Genomic DNA, 18,361 nt, shown 5'->3' on the forward strand with positions numbered 1-18,361 from the left:
TACAGATATATGCTTCCATTTTATAAAAAGGATGCATTATCAGTGCTTCTAATTTTGTAGGACACGATGGATTGGAAGAAGTCTGCCTGCACATTTCATTTCATGCGTCCCAGGGGATTTTACCCCCAATGACTGGTTAGGACCAAAGATGGGATGCTGGAGCAGAATCATCTTTATTGGTGTTATTTGGTGTATTGTTTTGTATTAAGGAATGAAAAAAAAAAAATTTTGTTGTGTTTGAATTTTTGAATTTTTGAATTTTTGTTGTGTTCATCATGTGAAAACGTTTTTGAAGGAGAGAACCACAACCAACATCGCTTGCGTATTACCGCATTAGTTTTTGTAGTATTGGTTTGCATGTAGCCTATCTCACCAGTGTGTATTGTAGAGTGTGTTTGTTTTTGAGATTCTACATGGCTCCTAAAAAAACTACAGTTTGTGTATATAGTGATAGTAATGATCAAAATAAAAAAAAATCGCTAGGATCTCAGGTCATTAAGTATATTTAACTGATATTGTAGTTGTAGGACAACCATCAGGGCCATCTCCAATGTACGCTATTTATAAACTACAATTCCCACAAGAGACGCGCCATAGAACTTCTTACAAAGTGTACAAATCAGCCACCATACTTGTAGTTCTTCTGGTTTCCCGACCAGGGTTATAAAAATGTGTCTTTACTATTATATATATCAAGAAACATACATTATACAGCCAAAACATACATTATGCTGCATTTAGATGATCAGGGTGAAACAAAATCGCCAGGATTTAACATCTGTGGTTTTAGCTGGTATAGGCTGTAGCCCAGGGGCGTAATTTGTGGGGGGGTTGGGGGGGAGATAACCCCCCCAATATTTAAATCTATGCATTACAACCCCCCCAATATTTATACCATGATCACATGAAAAATACGCAGACCCAAACTTCAACCCCCCCAATGTTCAAACCAAATCTACGCCCTTGCTGTAGCCTACAGTAGAAATGAATTCGAGTTTGTCGGCGGGAGTTTAGTCCTTCAAAGAGCGACCTTTAATTTTTTATTATTATTATTTAATTATGGCCTCCACGTGTTTGTTTTGCCCCCTGCCCTGATGAATGTAATAAACTGCTGTGTATAAATATGTCAGCATTAGGAGACAAAATGTGCGATATACTGTCCAGATCAAGACCTTCACAATAAATCAATATTTGTCTTTTAACTAGTGACAAAAACTGTTCTATTCTAGAAGCTAAAATCATGGTGATCCATGTATCTTTATAATTAAATCAGTGTGTGTGTGTGTGTGTGTGTGTGAGAGAGAGAGAGAGAGAGAGAGAGAGAGAGAGAGAGAGAGAGAGAGAGAGAGAGAGAGAGAGAGAGAGATCACGTGTGAGAGAGATCAAAGTGTGACAGATGGAACTGGTACTTCAGCCAACAAGCGGCTCCGCACAGTTCTATGCTTTATCTTTTGAAATATATAAAACCATTTATTTTATTTGGATTAAATATGCATGTTTTTTTCATCAGATTTACCAATTGTTATCATTTGTTTGTGCTGGTCAATTATGAACAATAGATAAAACTGAACTGCAAGCAAAAACTTGGGGCCGAGGGGTCACTGTTTCAAATATTTGAGGGGCTCCTCCCCAAACAAATGTAACCTCACTCCAATTTTTTTATAAAACTTGAAGGCCCTGATTAAATTATATATAGGCTACATTTTCATTTAAAAAGAATCCACTTGTAAAGTTAAACAAATTCCACATATAAATATACTCAATGAAGGTTGTTTCTTTTGTCTCAACCACATCATCATATTGTTTTGAATTTGATGTATGGAAAAGTAAAAACAAAAATTATCATCTTTTGCAAGTGTTATCATAGTGTATTTGTGGTCTTTCACAAAAATATAAGTGAAAATACACCAAATGCTTATGTATTGCTTTATTACTCACAAGAGGCTTAAAGGGTGATCAAACAAATTTATTGACAAGGTGCATGACAAGTAGAAACTATATAGTCTTTGGCAATTGGAACACATCGAAACATCGTTCTTTTAAAGGTGTACTGTAGAGAAATGCATGATATGAAGAGGGATATCCCCTACATGGAGCCGACACTGGTGGTGGTGAAGGGGTGAGTAGCAATGCTGAGATCTGGATGAATGTGGAGCTCTTCTCCTGATGAGCACAGCGGAGGGACCTATGACACGATTGGCTCAAGAGGGTTGAGAAGAAAATACATTTGGTTTAAGACGTAAAACGCCCAGTCAGCTGATGAGTTTGGAGTAGAAGAGAGTGAGAGAGAATGTAAAAGATATAAAGTAATGAGTGAGTATAAAGAAGGTCAGTCTTATTTGTTGAACTTCATATTTAAGCTTCATGTCAAACAAGCCATAAGGCTGTATTTCTTAACAGTGCACAGTGAGGTTAAGTGAACTTTGAAAAGCACAGACAACAGAACATGAAATCAAGTTACGCGTCAACTGTAATAAAATAAAAGTGCAATGTATAATCATGAAATATGAAAACATGCTTTTGAATAACATCTGAAGAAGAAAATTCAGTTGGATTAAGTACATTTCTAGTACAGCCCTCTCGAGATTAAACTCCAGGTCACATTCTTGGAGATTTTCACCTTTTCATTACTACAGAAAGATGAGATACGACTTCAAATGCAAAACAGAAACAATTGAATAAATACGCTGAAACCAAAATGGAGTTCAAAACATACATTTTATTTATTTTCATTATTTCGGAGAGAATCCTTTGGCTGCCAGGACTGGGCCCACTGCTCACCACTAAAAACAGAAGGGAATTTTTAGGGAATAACAGTTTAATTTTCCATCTATGAAGGACCACCACCTTCATGCATGCATTAATGGTGGTGGTCCTTCATAGATGGAAAATGAAACTGTTATAGTTCTGTAATGATGTGTGCTTTACACTTGTTATAATGCTTGTTTAATCTGAAACAGAACGGATTAATAGAAAAAGTATTGTAGCCAACCCCCCTATCTCTAATTCATAAAGCAGAAGAACAGAGAAATACTTACCATACTGGACAGGGCTCCCAGTCAACCAACATTTCTGCTTTGCCCTATCAAGAAAAATAAATAAATAATTCCATTCTTAGCATAAGGCTATTATGTCTGGTTATAGGCACTGAGTTTCATTGATACAATGGGTCATTATTTTCAGTAGACACTCCTTTCTAAACTGTAATTCAAAAAAGACCAAACACATAAAAAGCATCTACCTAACAATTATGGTATGTATACTGTAATATGTATTTGCCAACTCACAAGGAAGTTTCTAAATCCTATATTGCACTCTGCATACTGCCTACACTCTGCAGTTCCTTTATGACTGTCTAACCTTTCTCACTCTTTCTCTTACTACACTCCTGATGGGGAAAGCCTCTAGGCGAGTGTGGTAGGAGCAATCTGTGAACAAAAACACGTTTCAAATACTTATTAGTTAGTTTAGGAACAAAATAAACACAACTATGAAGACTTACAACTATGAATCACTTTGTGATTTTCTAGGCTGATATGGCTAGGAACTATACTCTCATTCCTGCGTAATAATCAAGAAACTTTGCTGCCGTACCATGAGTCCAGCAGACGTAATGATATGACGCAGCGCCTGAAAATAGTCCCCAGCTCGGTAGACTAGGGTCGACCATTTTCAGGCGCTGCTACATATTACTGTATTTTGACTGTACAACTATGGGGGAGTTGTAAAATGAGCCTATTTCCAAAAAAAGTGGAGTATCCCTTTAAGTAGGGAGCAGACTTGCAAGGATGACAACAAGTGATGTTTATCACTAATCAAAACATGTACCATGGAACCAAATCACTAATTTCCAATGTGGTATGCTTGCTTGAATAACCATACTACTGCTAAGCCACAGCTCACAACTGAGAATACTCCACTGCTGCTGCTTCTACTACTACAATGCATTTTGGTCAAATTAGACTAATTAAGCCTGTTGGATTTTATAGGTTGTCAATTGTACTAATCTCACTATTACTATTATGTACTACTATTATTATTATTATTATTATTATTACTATTCTATATCTATTATGAATAATCATGGTTATGTGTGCTACGCTGGACTAGCTGGACTGGTCAAGACATTTACATATTGTTGCCCTGTTGCGGGTCGCTAAGTCGCTTTGGATAAAAGCTTTTGCTAAATGATTAAATAAATAAATAAAATTTTGACTAATTGTCTGTTTTAAGTAGTTAAAAAAAAGCAATGGAACTATAGCAAATAAACCGGGGTAAAAGTTGCAATGTATAGCAAAGTATCAATCATTGCATTTACATGCAATGCACTTACTCTTTTGTGACCTTTTCCTTTCCGGCATATGCCTTGGTCCCCCTGTGAGAAAAAACAAAAAACAAAAAAACACATTTACATTAATTAGACAAAATGCACTTTGTAATGTCTTTTCAACATAAATATGTGTCCCTGACTCCCTGGTGTGTCTAGAGAGTAGAGACCCCTGAAATATGGAAAAAGACCATCCTCTATTTCAGTTAATGTGTCTGCAAACACGCTGTTTATATTTGGCTCCACATTTTACATGACATGCAGGCTGAGGCTCATTAGAATAGTAATCATAGTAGGCTTATAGAATACTCCATCTAAAACGACTCGTTTCAGACAGGGTCTGCATAAAGGACCAGTTCAAGATAAATAAGGATTTTTTTTTAAGGATAATGCAAAGCTACTCTAGTGGACTATCAGAACAAAAATATAGAACTGGAAATTAGCATAATAGGTCCCCTTTAAATTCTATTTGCGTAATTCATTTATTTACTTAAAGGGTTAGTTCACCCAAATATGAAAATTCTGTCAGTAATTACTCACCCTCATGTTGTTCTTCCAACCCCGTAAGACCTTCGTTCATCTTCGGATCACAAATTAAGATATTTTTGATTAAATCTGAGAGCTGGATCACATTTCCATAGGCTACTAAGGGATTGAAACTTGCTGGCCCAGAAAATGTATTAAAGAGATTGTTAATATAGTCCAAGTGACTCCAGTTGCTCAATCTTAAAGGAGTCATAACCTGTAATTTTCACTTTTCCACGAGAATCAATGTATGTTATGATTGCCTAACGATTATACACTGGCCGGGAAGCCGATATTTAAAAGTGAAGCGTTTGTTTACCCCAGGATTCATCAACCAGCAAGCGTGCACGCGCACTCAAATACGAGATTTTAATTTCAGCCCCGACTTGACGTCATGACGGGGCAGGATATACCATATATGGACACCGCAGACCTATGCCGCGGGAAGCCTGCCCTGCCCCTTACCCCCTCATATTCAATTCAGTCGCGAAAGATGCAGAAACGTAGTGCACACGTGAGTTGCTCTGTTGTTGACTGCCAGAATCAACATGTAAATGTGTTTTCTCTACCAAGAACGGACCTAGCTATCAGGGACCAGTGGATTAAATTCATTTTTAATGACGCGGTTCCTACAACCCTTCCCACTGGCTTAACGTTTGGTGTCTGTGCTAACTAAACATTTTACGCCGGAATCCTTCACAAATTTGGGGCAATATCAGGCGAAGTTGGCATCGAAGCTCGGGAAAAAGGGGCCATTTTCAACAATCAGAGACTTGCCTGCAATTGAAACGGTAAAGGCCCGTTCACACCAAGCACGATAACTATAAAGATAACGATAAAGATAACTATATATGTGTCCACACCAGCGACCGATAACGGACTTTTTATTCTAAGCACGCGCGCGCCCGGATGATCCAGATCCATTTTAAATGCGCGAGACCTTTAAATTAGAATGGATTCTGATTGGCTGTCAGTGTTTTATCGTTCGACAGCTGGAAAAAAATCGTTCTGAAAGTGATCCCTATGATATCGTTCCTCATATCTTTATCGTTATAGTTGTGGTGTGAACTCTGTTATTCTTTAATATGGAGAACGATTTTTAGAATTATATCTTTATCGTTATCTTTATAGTTATCATCCTTGGTGTGAACGGGCCTTAAGACTGTGTTTTTATTGCTCTACTGTGTGTAACAAACAGCAGCTAACTGCTAATGTGGCTATTGTATGCTAGCGGGAGTATTAGCTTCGAGGTAAACATGAATGTTGGAACAACATGAGGGAGAGTAATTACTGACAGAATTTTCATTTTTGGGTGAACTAACCCTTTAAGAGAATCTGCTTGACTAATGAGCTATGGTAACAGTTATCAGAACCACCAATAATTACCCAACAAACATTATTTACATACCTGACTTTTTCTTTTTGCGACTTGCAACTGTGCCCCTGGCTGACCCTGTGAAGACAGCAATGGGTTTGGAGAAAGAAAATTACTCATATACCAAATAAATCTTTAACTTATTATTTAAAATACTGAAAGACCACAACGTCGCACAAGTGTGGCAGTACATGTATTAATAGGTGTAAAGTACATGTAGTCTTATTGCGATTGAATTAAGGTTGCTCCATTTACTCCACGTGTTTCACTTTCTCGCTTATGTCCATCCTGTTTGTGATAATCCTAATTTGTTTCAACAAGAGCTGATCCTTCGCTGACTTGATCAAGGAACGCAAGGGGTGGGAAAATGGTGGTGTGGTTGTGAGCATGAAATGTGCTCATCAAATTTCATAGCAATCTGATAAATTGAGATATGTTGCCTTCAAGTTTAGTGTGCATGGGACACTGACATTCCCAATTATTTTGAATATTCAAATTATCCTAATATCTTTAATCTTTAATTTTGGCCAAGTAATTTCAGCATTCGATTAGTAGCATTTTTTTTTACTTTTAGATTTATAATAGACTCACAAAATTCCTTCCAAAAGCCCTAGTACAGAATCGGATAGACCATCTAATTATGTAATATCAGATCAACTTTTCTAGCAGATTATCCATGGAAAATGAGAACCTTGTGAGTTTTAATTTATCAACCAGCAAAAAAGTTATAGCATGGTGTGTTTGAGTTCATTTCCCCTACTTGACATCATGCATCCTGCATTGTGACTATTTCACATGCACACATTGCAATGTCGATGCTGAAAAGAGCCCTAACCTGCATCAAGCTCTATGGGGGAAATAAACTGGAAGTCAAGTAAATTCAAGGTAACCCATTGGTCAAACACTTTAGGCCTTTACAAATATAAACTGTAACTCTTTAAATTTGTTCTAATTACCTTGCCCCTCCATTGGGCTCGTCTGCTCCACCTGCCCCTCCACAGGGCTCGTCTGCTCCACCTGCCCCTCCACAGGGCTCGTCTGCTCCACAGGGCTCGTCTGCTCCACCTGCCCCTCCACAGGGCTCGTCTGCTCCACCTGCCCCTCCACAGGGCTCGTCTGCTCCACCTGCCCCTCCACAGGGCTCGTCTGCTCCACCTGCCCCTCCACGGGGCTCGTCTGCTCCACCTGCCCCTCCACGGGGCTCGCCTGCTCCACCTGCCCCTCCACGGGGCTCGCCTGCTCCACCTGCCCCTCCACGGGGCTCGCCTGCTCCACCTGCCCCTCCACGGGGCTCGCCTGCTCCACCTGCCCCTCCACGGGGCTCGCCTGCTCCACCTGCCCCTCCACGGGGCTCGCCTGCTCCACCTGCCCCTCCACGGGGCTCGCCTGCTCCACCTGCCCCTCCACGGGGCTCGCCTGATCCACCTGCCCCTCCACGGGGCTCGCCTGCTCACCTTCTTCCGGTTGCTTGTTCTCCAATGGGTCACAGGGTGTGAGATGCAGCGTAATCAGCTGATCATCATTGCCACTGGAATCCTGGGTCCAACCTGTGCAAGTTAAACAAGTGTTGTGTTTTGCTTATTTAAAACATAGAGGTTAACCATAAGCTTGATCTGTACCTGTTTTAAGTTTTAATCTGTTTGAATCATATAGGCCTAGTCCAAATTTTGCCCAACCAGATTTGAAGGCACTTTTGATTGCAGGAGAACTATTGAGTGTCAACTGGATGTATTAGATATCTGCAATATATTTGATTGATTTCCAATGACTATAACCAATACAATATATCTTTAAGTCGGGAAAATAAAACCCAAACTGCTCATAATATCTATTCAAAAAATGACAAGTATAATGTTTGTTTACAGTCTGGGTTATGCCTCAAAGTTAGTAGCAGTGTAAGTTTTTGGTGTATCCAGCCAACATTTGATTGTTTTCTTTTTCTTTGTGTTATTTCTGGTAATGCTCTACATTTTAGCGCCGTCCTTGATATTGTTTTATTGAATATATATATATATATATATATATATATATATATATATATATATATATATATATATATATATATATATATATATATATATATATATATATATATATATATATATATATATATATATTATCATTTAATTCATTGACCCAGTAACCAAAACGTGTCTTTGCGAATTTCATGTGTTCAATTAGTATGTCCAGATTTTTGTGATTTACAAAAAATTAAGCTCAATGTTAAATCTCCTTTAAGATAATAAAATCTTTTGCGCTCTCAACACAAATTGTGAACTGTGACTTTAAGATACAGTGCATGCATCTCACCTTCACAAAGGTATTCATAAAATGAACCTATCTTCTGAAGGTAGTCCTGGGCATAGGCGGAGAGGGTGCAGCGAGGGGTTAATATTTCACACTTCATTTCTTTTTTTTTGTTCTCCTTTCCAAGAAGCAGAACTGGCTTGTATCCAATGGCATGGAGTTTCTCAAGCTGCAATGACAACATTGTGTATTTTTGCTGTTTAATGAAATAGAAAAACAACATAAAAAATAACTAGGAATATTAATTATTAAGAAAATATAACATTATTAATGACAGCATCCAGGTTACTGCCATTCAGGATTTTTAACCTAATAGTGAGTTTTGCTTTTGTAAAACCAAGTATGTGCAAACAGGAAGGCTCATACAGTAGAAGCAAAAAAAACAAATATATATAGAAAATAAGGTTAAAATATAACTTTTTGTAATATTAGGAGCTTGGGTTTTGCACCTACGTTGATAAGATTATGTAGCCATTGTGCAACTGGACAATGACAATCTAAAGATTTATTTTAAAAAGGCAGAACCTTAGTGATAACATGACCAAATGGGTGAATGCTGCACATATTTACAGTTGACACGTGCACATTGTTGTTTTGAGTAGTACAGTATGAATGCAGTTCATTTGTTATTTCTCATCCACTCGATAAGAAAGTTTGATTATTATATTGCAATTCTGTCACAATACATGCCTGTATTTGTTATGAACTCAAGAATTCCTGAGTATCAATTATATTTGCTGTGTGTTCAAATTTTGCTCTGGTAGATCATTAAGGTCTGTGATGTGTTATGGTGAAGATGTGTTTACTTTAGGGTATTAGCCTACCACTAAAATAAAAACTAAAAATCACAATTACATCTACCTTCAAATTTGATAGTTAAATTGTACTTTTAAATTAGTTCTGATGACACAGGGAGGACAAAGTATCATTAGAAAAAAATAATTTAACTTTATCTATATTGGCAAAAAATACTGTCTTTCTGACCTTGCGCTGGCATGCTCACTTAATAACAAATGGTACCACTGAATGTACTTCCTAGATGATCTGGAAAGTTTAATGTCATGTATGAAATTGTACGTACCAGGATATTGGCTTCATCCTTGATGGATGCAATGTTGTGGTTTTTCTTACGACCAACCACCCATTCATCTCGCTTCTCATCAAACCTCTGAAGCTTCTTCTTGAGGCGCTGCTTCTGAGGTTGCTCCTTTTTACAGTGTGAACAGACCTTTTGTGCACAAAATAAAATGCCCTGACAAAAAGGGCAGTTCTTTTTTGTAGACCCCCCCGGCATTATAACAGTCAGATACAGACAGACAGACAGACAGACAAAGATGGATAAGAGACAAGTAGACAAAGACAGACAGAGAGAAAAGAACGAGCAATAGATAAAGACTGTGAGATAGATGGAGAGAGAAATATAGATATTGAGAACAGAGAGAATGTGAGATATAGAAAATAAAGAAGAGATTGAGGTTGGCTCTTAAAAGTGCCTTTGGGTTTTGAAATCAGGTGTGGCTATAGGTTCGGACAGGTGATGTGTTTGACAGGATCTGCATGGAGAACAACAGAAAATGTTGATTATGTAGTGTTTATGTACCCTATTAATGACCCTAATAGTGAGTGATTCCCATTTTCTTATAAATACTTAAAATAAATAAATACAGATTCACGTTGCTCCTATTTCCTGTGCGCGTAATTTTTTTTTAAAGGCGCGCGCGCGTAACATGTGCCTGGGGTTCGACATCCCAGATTAAAAGGCAGCGTTATGTGCAGTATAAGTTTAGACCAAGTGATAATATTGTTATTACTGACACATTACAGTGACACTGTGGGTGAACCACGATGATCGAGAGAAAATTACATATTTTAGATAACTAACGTTAGAGTTAGCATGTTGAAGTTGGCTATCCATTTAGCAAGCCTAATTTCACAGGATTTTTTTCTGATAATGAGCAAACCTTGGACGGGCTTTAATTCGTTGCCCTAACGTGTAAATCATGTGAATCTAATATGGCAAATGCATCAATTATTTATAGCAAAACGTGATCGTTACGTACGAATGAGCCTAGCAACTTACCTGGAAAGTGGTTTGAGCGCAATGAGAAATCACTGAAGAAATCACCCAATTACAGGGCGGGCTGGCTCCGTCTCCATAGCAACGGAAGCTGATGATCATGGGTAATACTGGAAACAAATAAAACTGATGGCCATAACACATAGTATTGTTGAATTATCAAGCACACTTTCGCGTGTGTGTTGAAAAAAGATGAGGATATCATTAAAAGAGAATCGGTGGCGGGTCCTCAGTTTTATCTGTCGTCATCACCATAGTAACGGTCGATAAGGCTCGTGGGAAATGTAGTTACTGTTAGATTTGACACGCCAAACCGATGGAAAACCGGTATTTTTCAGCAAAGAAACAGGAATATTTAGAAGCAATAGCCGTAACTCAACTTTGCACTCGCATTCAGGAATAATATACATATTTTTTTAATGTAAGGAAGCACTGACGATGGTTTACAATGTTGAGTAGCCTACCGATTATAATTTAAAAAGCAATAAAACAAGGATTAAAATCTCCTGATTAAATGATGGGCAAAGTAGCCCCTAAAGTTTTCTAAATGAATCACAAAAAAAAATAAAAATAACAATACTGTGTTTCGAAAGAAAAACGTGGTGCAGGCACGAAAAAGACGTCCCATTGAAATACATTAGATTGAAAGTCGTGCTGAGTGACACGAAAAAAGGAAGGAAATTCGTGCCCATGGACACGAATCAATTTGTGTTGAGTAGCCTATACCGAATATAAAGTAATAAAAACGAGGATTGAAATCACCTGATTAAATGTTGAGTAATGTAGCCCTTAAAGTCTGCAAAATTAATAACAATTGAGAAAAAACAATAGCCTACCGTGCTCTCGAAAAAAAACGTGGTGCAGGCACGAAAAATACGTCCCATTGAAATACATTAGATTGAAAGTCGTGCTGAGTGACACGAAAAAAAGAAGGAAATTCGTGCCTATGAACACGAATCAATAGATTCATGTTGAGTAGCCTATACCGAATATAAAGCAATAAAAACGAGGATTAAAATCACCTGATTAAATGTTGTGTAATGTAGCCCTTAAAGTCTGCAAAATTAATAACAATTGAGAAAAAACAATACGGTGCTCTCGAAAAAAAAACGTGGTGCAGGCACGAAAAATACGTCCCATTGAAATACATTGGATTGAAAGTCGTGCTGAATGACACGAAAAAAAGAAGAAAATTTGAGCCCATGGACACTAATAAATAGATTCATGTTGAGTAGCCTATACCGAATATAAAGCAATAAAAACAAGGATTAAAATCTCCTGATTAAATGTTGTGTAATGTAGCCCTTAAAGTTGGCAAAATGAATACCAATTGAGAAAAAACAACTCTCGAAAGAAAAACGTGGTGCAAGCACGAAAAATACGCCCCATTGAAATACATTAGATTGAAAGTCGTGCTGAGTGACACGAAAAAAATGAAATTCGTGCCTTTGGACACGAATAAATTCGTGTTGAGTAGCCTACCGAATAGGCTACAATACAACGAGGATTAAAATCTCCTGATTAAATGTTGAGCAATGTAGCCCTTAAATTTTGCAAAAGGAATAGCCAAACATTTGAGAAAAAAAATAGTGTGTTCTCGAAAGAAAGACGTGCAAGCACGAAAAATACGTCCCATTGAAATACATTGAATGTCGTGCTGAGTGACACGAAAAAAATAAGGATATTTGTGCCCTTGGACACGAATAAATAGATTAATGTTGAGTAGCCTACCGAATATAAAGCAATAAAAACGAGGATTAAAATCTATTGATTAAATATTGAGTAATGTAGCTCTTAAAGTTTGCAAAATGAATAACAATTGAGAAAAAAAACAATACTGTGCTCTCGAAAGAAAAACGTGGTGCAGGCACGAAAAATACGTCCCATTGAAATACATTAGATTGAAAGTCGTGCTGAGTGACACGAAAAAATGGGGAAAATCGTGTCCACGAACACGAATCAATAGATTAAATTTCGTGACTATGTCACGAACTGCCGTGAGACTGGGTTGTGTTTGATGTAAGAATGAACATAGCAGTCTTCATTTACTCCTGTTGTTACTCGAGGATGGATCAGTACAACTGCTCTCGTGATCCAGCTTACAGTCTCCAGAGGAGCGACAGGACTAACATTACTGGCAAAAATGAAAGTGAGAGAGTGCACTTTATGACAGCTCATCGAGTCGTTTTACGGATATACAGTTTACCAGTTTATTAAGCACCCACTGAAAAGGTGTGTATATATTTGTTTACTGTTGGTTGGTTGTAACGAGTGTTTTTTGTTTACTTCACTCTGTATGTTGATGACAATGAAAGGGAGAGAGAGAGAGTTTATGGATAAGACTTTAATGCGCACTATGTTTATTAGCTCTTACAGAGATTCTCTGGAGTAAAACTAACACTTCATGTTTTGTGTGATGTACAATAAACTTAATTGAATTCATCAGTATATTTTGGTCATCATTCGTACGGGGTTTGCTACAGCAGGCTTGTATTAATAGTGGATAAAAGCAGATGACAAATTAGTTATAACCGTAATTAAACTAAACGATACCTGTTCTATCACAATACAGCAAATAATCTCTGGCTCTGTGGGCATTATTGTCTGACTCCTGGTCGAAATGAACAGCGTTACTGAGAGTTTTTGTTTTGATATTATCAGATGAGATTGTCCTAGCTCTGAGCGCGAGCTCGTGAGGCTCCGCCCTTTGGGCGACAGCAGCAGCTCATTAGCATTTAAAGGGATATACACTAAAACGGTGTGTTTTTCTGAGCCCCCAAAAATGACAATTTAAACATGCTATAAAAAAAATATATGTTGGGTATTTTGAGCTAAAACTTCACATACACACTCTGGGGACATCAGAGACTTATTTGACATCTTGTGAAAGGAGGCATAATAGGTGCCCTTTAAGTTCAAACATGTATTCACTTATTGGCCTATTTCATTACCACATTGTGCAAAACTGTAGCTTCTAGATCTTTGGCATTCAGAAACATAAAAACAGTAAAAGCATTAACATTATCTCGAGCTTTAAACAGTCCAATGCGTTGTACCAACTATTTATTATAGGTTTTCTTTATTTGATAAGCAGCTGACTTCCTTGCTAACCCAATCTTAACACTTCTTTCGATGTCATGTTTCTCTCAAATGTTGACAAAATATTCCCATATTTGTCTGCTGCTGATTATTATCCATTATTGGGAATCTTTGTGAATCCAGTAAAATTATAACGGACGTTGTTACATCCCTCCCCATCTGATTAGATTTGAAAATCTTGATATATCAACTTAAATAAAAGGCTGCAATTCGTATTTAAAATTCGATAAGCCAGCTCGGCCATTTCCTGTGAACTGTCAGCTGAGCTGTGGCTGCCTTCAAGATCTCCCTTGGGTCAATATCAATGATGTACACCACCTGATCCAGACAAATTCTGAGGATTCATCAAGCAAACGAGAGAAATGATTTAAGCTGACCATTTCCAGCTATATCCATAGCCGCTTTCCGACCAAGTACACTGTAAAAACTAAAGGAGCCTCAAGTATCCTGTTGGATACTCAAGGAACTTCAAAATGTAATTTTGGTGCCTCAAAGCTCTTTTTCCTATAGTAGGGTTACTGGAGGAGCATTGACAATCTTTGAGGTTCTTGCTGGAACTTATGGGATCCTTTAAGCACTTTGTATTTACTTCAGAGGTTCTGGAGTCACCTTTTCATTACCATGAGACCTCGAAGTGCTTTGGGGGAAAATAGAGGAACTTAAATGCGATAAAAGGGTTATTGGAAGATCTTTTAACATTTAAGTGGTTCCTGGAAGATATCTTATGTTAAAGCCAGCATCTGGAGGAACCCAATCGTTCAGTGAGGCCCGAATTAGATTATTATTCTATTATTATTATTATTATTATTATTATCCTATTATTATTATTATTATAGGCTACTTAAGTTTGATTCAGTATACATACCCAGGTGAAAAAGACGTACTATTAAATGTATTAAAAATGTACTTGAGTGTGTTTTTAGTAGACCTACAATACAAATATAGCCTACTTTAATGCATTTTTATTATTATTATTATTATTAGGCAAGTTTGATTCAGTATACATACCCAGGTGAAAAAGATGTACTATTAAATGTATTAAAAATGTACTTGAGTGTGTTTTTAGTAGACCTACAATACAAATATACTTTAATGCATTTTTAATACATTTAACAGTAACTATAGTCTTTTTCACTTGGGTAGCTTACATATATTTAGTATAAGCCTATTTTATTAAGTCATTTAAACCTTAAACAACAACACTAAATAATAATAATATTATATGAAGAAGAAGAAGCAGGAGGAGAAAAGTATTATTCTGTCACGAAACTGCTGCTATTCCCAGTCTGCTGTCGTCGCTTCAGTGATGCTCGCGCTGCTCGCGCGCAACAAAGCTCAGCTGATCGTCATCAGGAAAGTAACGGCTCCTCTCACCAAAGCTTCCGCCGTTTATTCGGCTCTTCATTACAAGGTTTGTAAACTCGCCAAATAAATATAAATACAGAGTCTACTCACTATATATTTAAACGCACATATATAAATAAACTAAATTTATTATACATTACTACGTTTTTACAGTGTTTACCACTCGTTTATTGCACAGTATCTGGTATGAAGGTTTTAGCCGCGATGCTAACTACGTTGATCTAATGAACAAATGGAAATGATTGACTTATTGTCTTAGATTGATTTAGTCATTCAATTCAACATATTTTGTACAACTGTGTATTCAAATTGCTGATATTGCCTAACTAATTTAGAAAATTCTCTGATTCTTGGCGTTTGTTATGAATAACAAAAACAGGTTATAGTTTGGTCTGTTTTTGTTTAGCCTAACTTTACTACATGTGCCCTCATTCTCTCAAATACCATTTTAAAGCCATTTTCTGGTCAATAAATATTATGTTGTGAATAATCAGCTTTGTTCTTTTGTTTCCCCAGAACAACCATTACATTTCTAAAATAATCTGAACATTTCAGTGGCAACATTGAATTACAGTAAGTTACCTGCACCACATGCAAGTACTTTATTACTATGAACTTTCTCTGTGTGAAATTGTATTGTTTGACTGTGTACTTGTGTTTTTTAATCAGTTACTCTCTGAAAATCTTTTCTCATGATCTCAAATCTCATTCATGTTACTCAGAAAAATAATATCACAGGTTTGATTCACAAAAAATGCTATAGACATTTTAACTCTGAATTATAACTTCAAGTTTAGTCTTTTTCGACAAAAAAATAAATAAATAGGAAAAAGCAATTAGGCTTTGAAGACTTGCAACACAACCCATAACACATGAGTTGTGAACTCATTGATTATTTTTAGGATCTTTTCTGGGACATTTTTGGAGCTTAACCATTTTTACATAAATTGTTGCATTGAATTGAACTAGACAAGTGTGCATAAGAATGGTTTCATGAATGATTTACACAATTGTTTTCTGCTTGTGTTTCATGCAGTGTCAGCGATCGGTGACAGGGGTTGCATTATGCCTGAGATCTGCTTTTGGGTTCCACAGATAGACAGTCAAACAGGTTTGGAACGTCACAAGGCTGAGGAAATTATTTAAATTTCACAACTATCAGTTTAATAACCTTACTAACAGTAAATTTTGTACTTTGCAGGGATCTCGGTAAGCTGAAATACAAGTTTGATCAAGAATAAAAATCCTCCTGTAGACCTGAAAATCATCGAAGTGCCTGGACCATCCACCAGAAAAGAGGAAAAACAAACGGAAAACGATGCTGTACCATTTCACTTTTCTAACTCATTAAGTACCTCACACCAACTTGGTCCCATAGTGACATTTTTGACCATAAACGAAATTGCTGATCGTGTGAATTCATATTGAAATGACTGAATTCACCAGTGAACATTCACAGAACAACAGATAGTTTTACTGCACCTTAACTCTGTTTCGGGTCGAAGCCTCTACTTCTACTTCCTCTATCTTGTTTCATGAGAATACTCAACAACCATTTATAAACACTGTTGATTCAAGTCACACATTTAAGCTTTTCAAAAGCCATAGTGTACATTACAGTCTCCAGTCTAACGCCATCCCAGACTTAAACATTTTATGATTCAAAATAGCTGAATAACTAACCATCAGAGATTTCAGTATAGAGATAAAGGTTACAGCACAATGAGTGTATATTAGCACTGTTGTTTGTTTTTGGCATCTGATAGAGCTTTTGGACTTGGAAACAGTGATGTCAGACTAACCATCGGACTGAAACACAAATGTTTTAAAGTTAAGTATGTGGACATTTTTAATTAGTTCAAATGTAATTTTTTTACATTGATTTATTTAGTGGAACATATGTGTTTCCATGCATTTTGTTGAGATGTCTTTTCTTGTTTATCTATTGTATATACATGGTTGATTATTCATGTTGCTTATGTATTATACTATTTTTTTGTGTAGTCATTGATATTAATCTGTAGTTAGCTTTTTTCCCCATGTGCATGGAAGTGTATGTATAAAAATGAATATCAAATATGTAATAAACAATTCTTATTTTGTATTTGGTTCAATTTGTTTATTATAATAGAAGTCAAAGGTAACCATAGTAACAACATAAAATTAAATATTTAAAAAAAAAAAAATGAAATTTGGTTCCTGGAGGCACCCAAAGTGGTTCCACACAGTGCCTAATATAAGAGTTCCTCAGGAAACCTGTGTGGTTCCTCAGAGAACTGCCCCTTTTTAAAGGGTGCCTAGAGGATCTTCAGACGGTTCCGCCGGTGTGGCGAAGTGAAGAACCCCAAAAGGTTCCTCCAGGCACCTTTTATTTTTACAGTGTAGTTACACAGTTAAACAGTTGAACTACTCTCCCCCAAACTCGGTTTTGCTGTTTGCGTTCGCACTGGCCAAGTGGCCATAGGAACTGGTAGGAGGGGTAAGGGAGTGACGCAAGCACGGCGACTTTTATTTTGACGGAGCGACAGACCTTTATTTTGACGGCGCTGAGAACGCCAGAGCAAATAATGCTCGCATTCTGTGTTCATTAGTTAGCGATCTGTCTAACAGTACTGTTTAACATGTTATTAGATAGAATTGTTATAGAAAGTACACAGTATATGAAAAAAAAGTTATTAGCCTATGCCGTGTGGTTGATGTCCAGTGTTGCTAGCTGAGCAGAAATGCATAATCATGTTTGACTTGGTCCCCTCAAAGTTGCGTTGGATTTTCTCTTCAGCATAAAGGTTTAGAGGCCCATCTATCACTGTTTTTCCCGTTTGTATCTAGTTTCTGGAGTAAATATATAGGCTATAATCTGTGTGTTTACATATAGCTGTTTTAAAAATGACAGGTGCTGGTGTTTTGCGTGCGTTCGGTCATCAGCGTACACTAACGTCACGGGTAGCTCCTATAGTGCTGGTTTAGACCCTACTCTGAAGTAGGAGCTAAATTAGTTCCTCCAAATGGAGTTCCTAGAACTAAAGTTGTTCCTAGTCGGCGTGTTCGCAACGCAGGAACATACGGGTACTTTAGCCAATAGTTCTAGGAACTGTGAGAAGGTTCCTCCGGTCGGAAAGTGCCAAAGCGGCTCATAACTATGAAGGTAAGTGTAGTAAACAAAGTAACATAGGCTACCAGAAAGCTAGCTATCGTTATCGCTATACATAGCATAAACAGTAATGATAGTGTAACGTCGCTAAATGGAATATAAAGTGTGCAGGATTGAAATATAGTAGGGCTGAGT

The 18,361-nt window shown here is 37.2% G+C and overlaps 1 protein-coding gene across 4 annotated transcripts; it reads right to left on the reverse strand.

Moving 5' to 3' along the window:
• Positions 1–1,958: 1,958 nt before the first annotated feature.
• On the reverse strand, positions 1,959–12,594 carry LOC308701325 (uncharacterized protein). Of its 4 annotated transcripts, XM_081383555.1 has the most exons (7): positions 9,616–12,594; positions 8,538–8,703; positions 7,184–7,774; positions 6,261–6,305; positions 4,334–4,375; positions 3,039–3,082; positions 2,738–2,783 (listed from the first exon to the last, which is right to left on the reverse strand). In XM_081383555.1, the coding sequence occupies exons 1-6, from the start codon at positions 9,826–9,828 to the stop codon at positions 3,060–3,062; spliced, it is 1,080 nt and encodes a 359-aa protein (XP_081239681.1). In that variant the 5' UTR covers positions 9,829–12,594; the 3' UTR covers positions 2,738–2,783; positions 3,039–3,059. The 4 variants fall into 4 exon arrangements, 3 of the variants coding, with proteins under 3 accessions (XP_081239681.1, XP_081239680.1, XP_081239679.1); XR_014031422.1 differs by having other exon boundaries at positions 1,959–2,783; positions 3,039–4,375; XM_081383554.1 differs by lacking the exon at positions 2,738–2,783 and having other exon boundaries at positions 2,876–3,082.
• Positions 12,595–18,361: the final 5,767 nt, after the last annotated feature.

This window comes from Scardinius erythrophthalmus (genome assembly GCF_964197995.2).
Source record: "Scardinius erythrophthalmus genome assembly, chromosome: 13".
NCBI lineage: Eukaryota > Metazoa > Chordata > Actinopteri > Cypriniformes > Leuciscidae > Scardinius > Scardinius erythrophthalmus.

Excerpts from the sequence above, each read along its gene's own strand:
- LOC308701325 (XM_081383553.1), bottom strand. The coding sequence starts at position 9,828 with ATGCCGGGGGGGTCTACAAAAAAGAACTGCCCTTTTTGTCAGGGCATT. Across the intron at positions 6,306-7,183 it reads GAGCCCAATGGAGGGGCAAG|GGTCAGCCAGGGGCACAGTT; the intron begins GTAATTAGAACA and ends CTGTCTTCACAG. Across the intron at positions 4,376-6,260 it reads TCGCAAAAAGAAAAAGTCAG|GGGGACCAAGGCATATGCCG; the intron begins GTATGTAAATAA and ends TTTTTCTCACAG.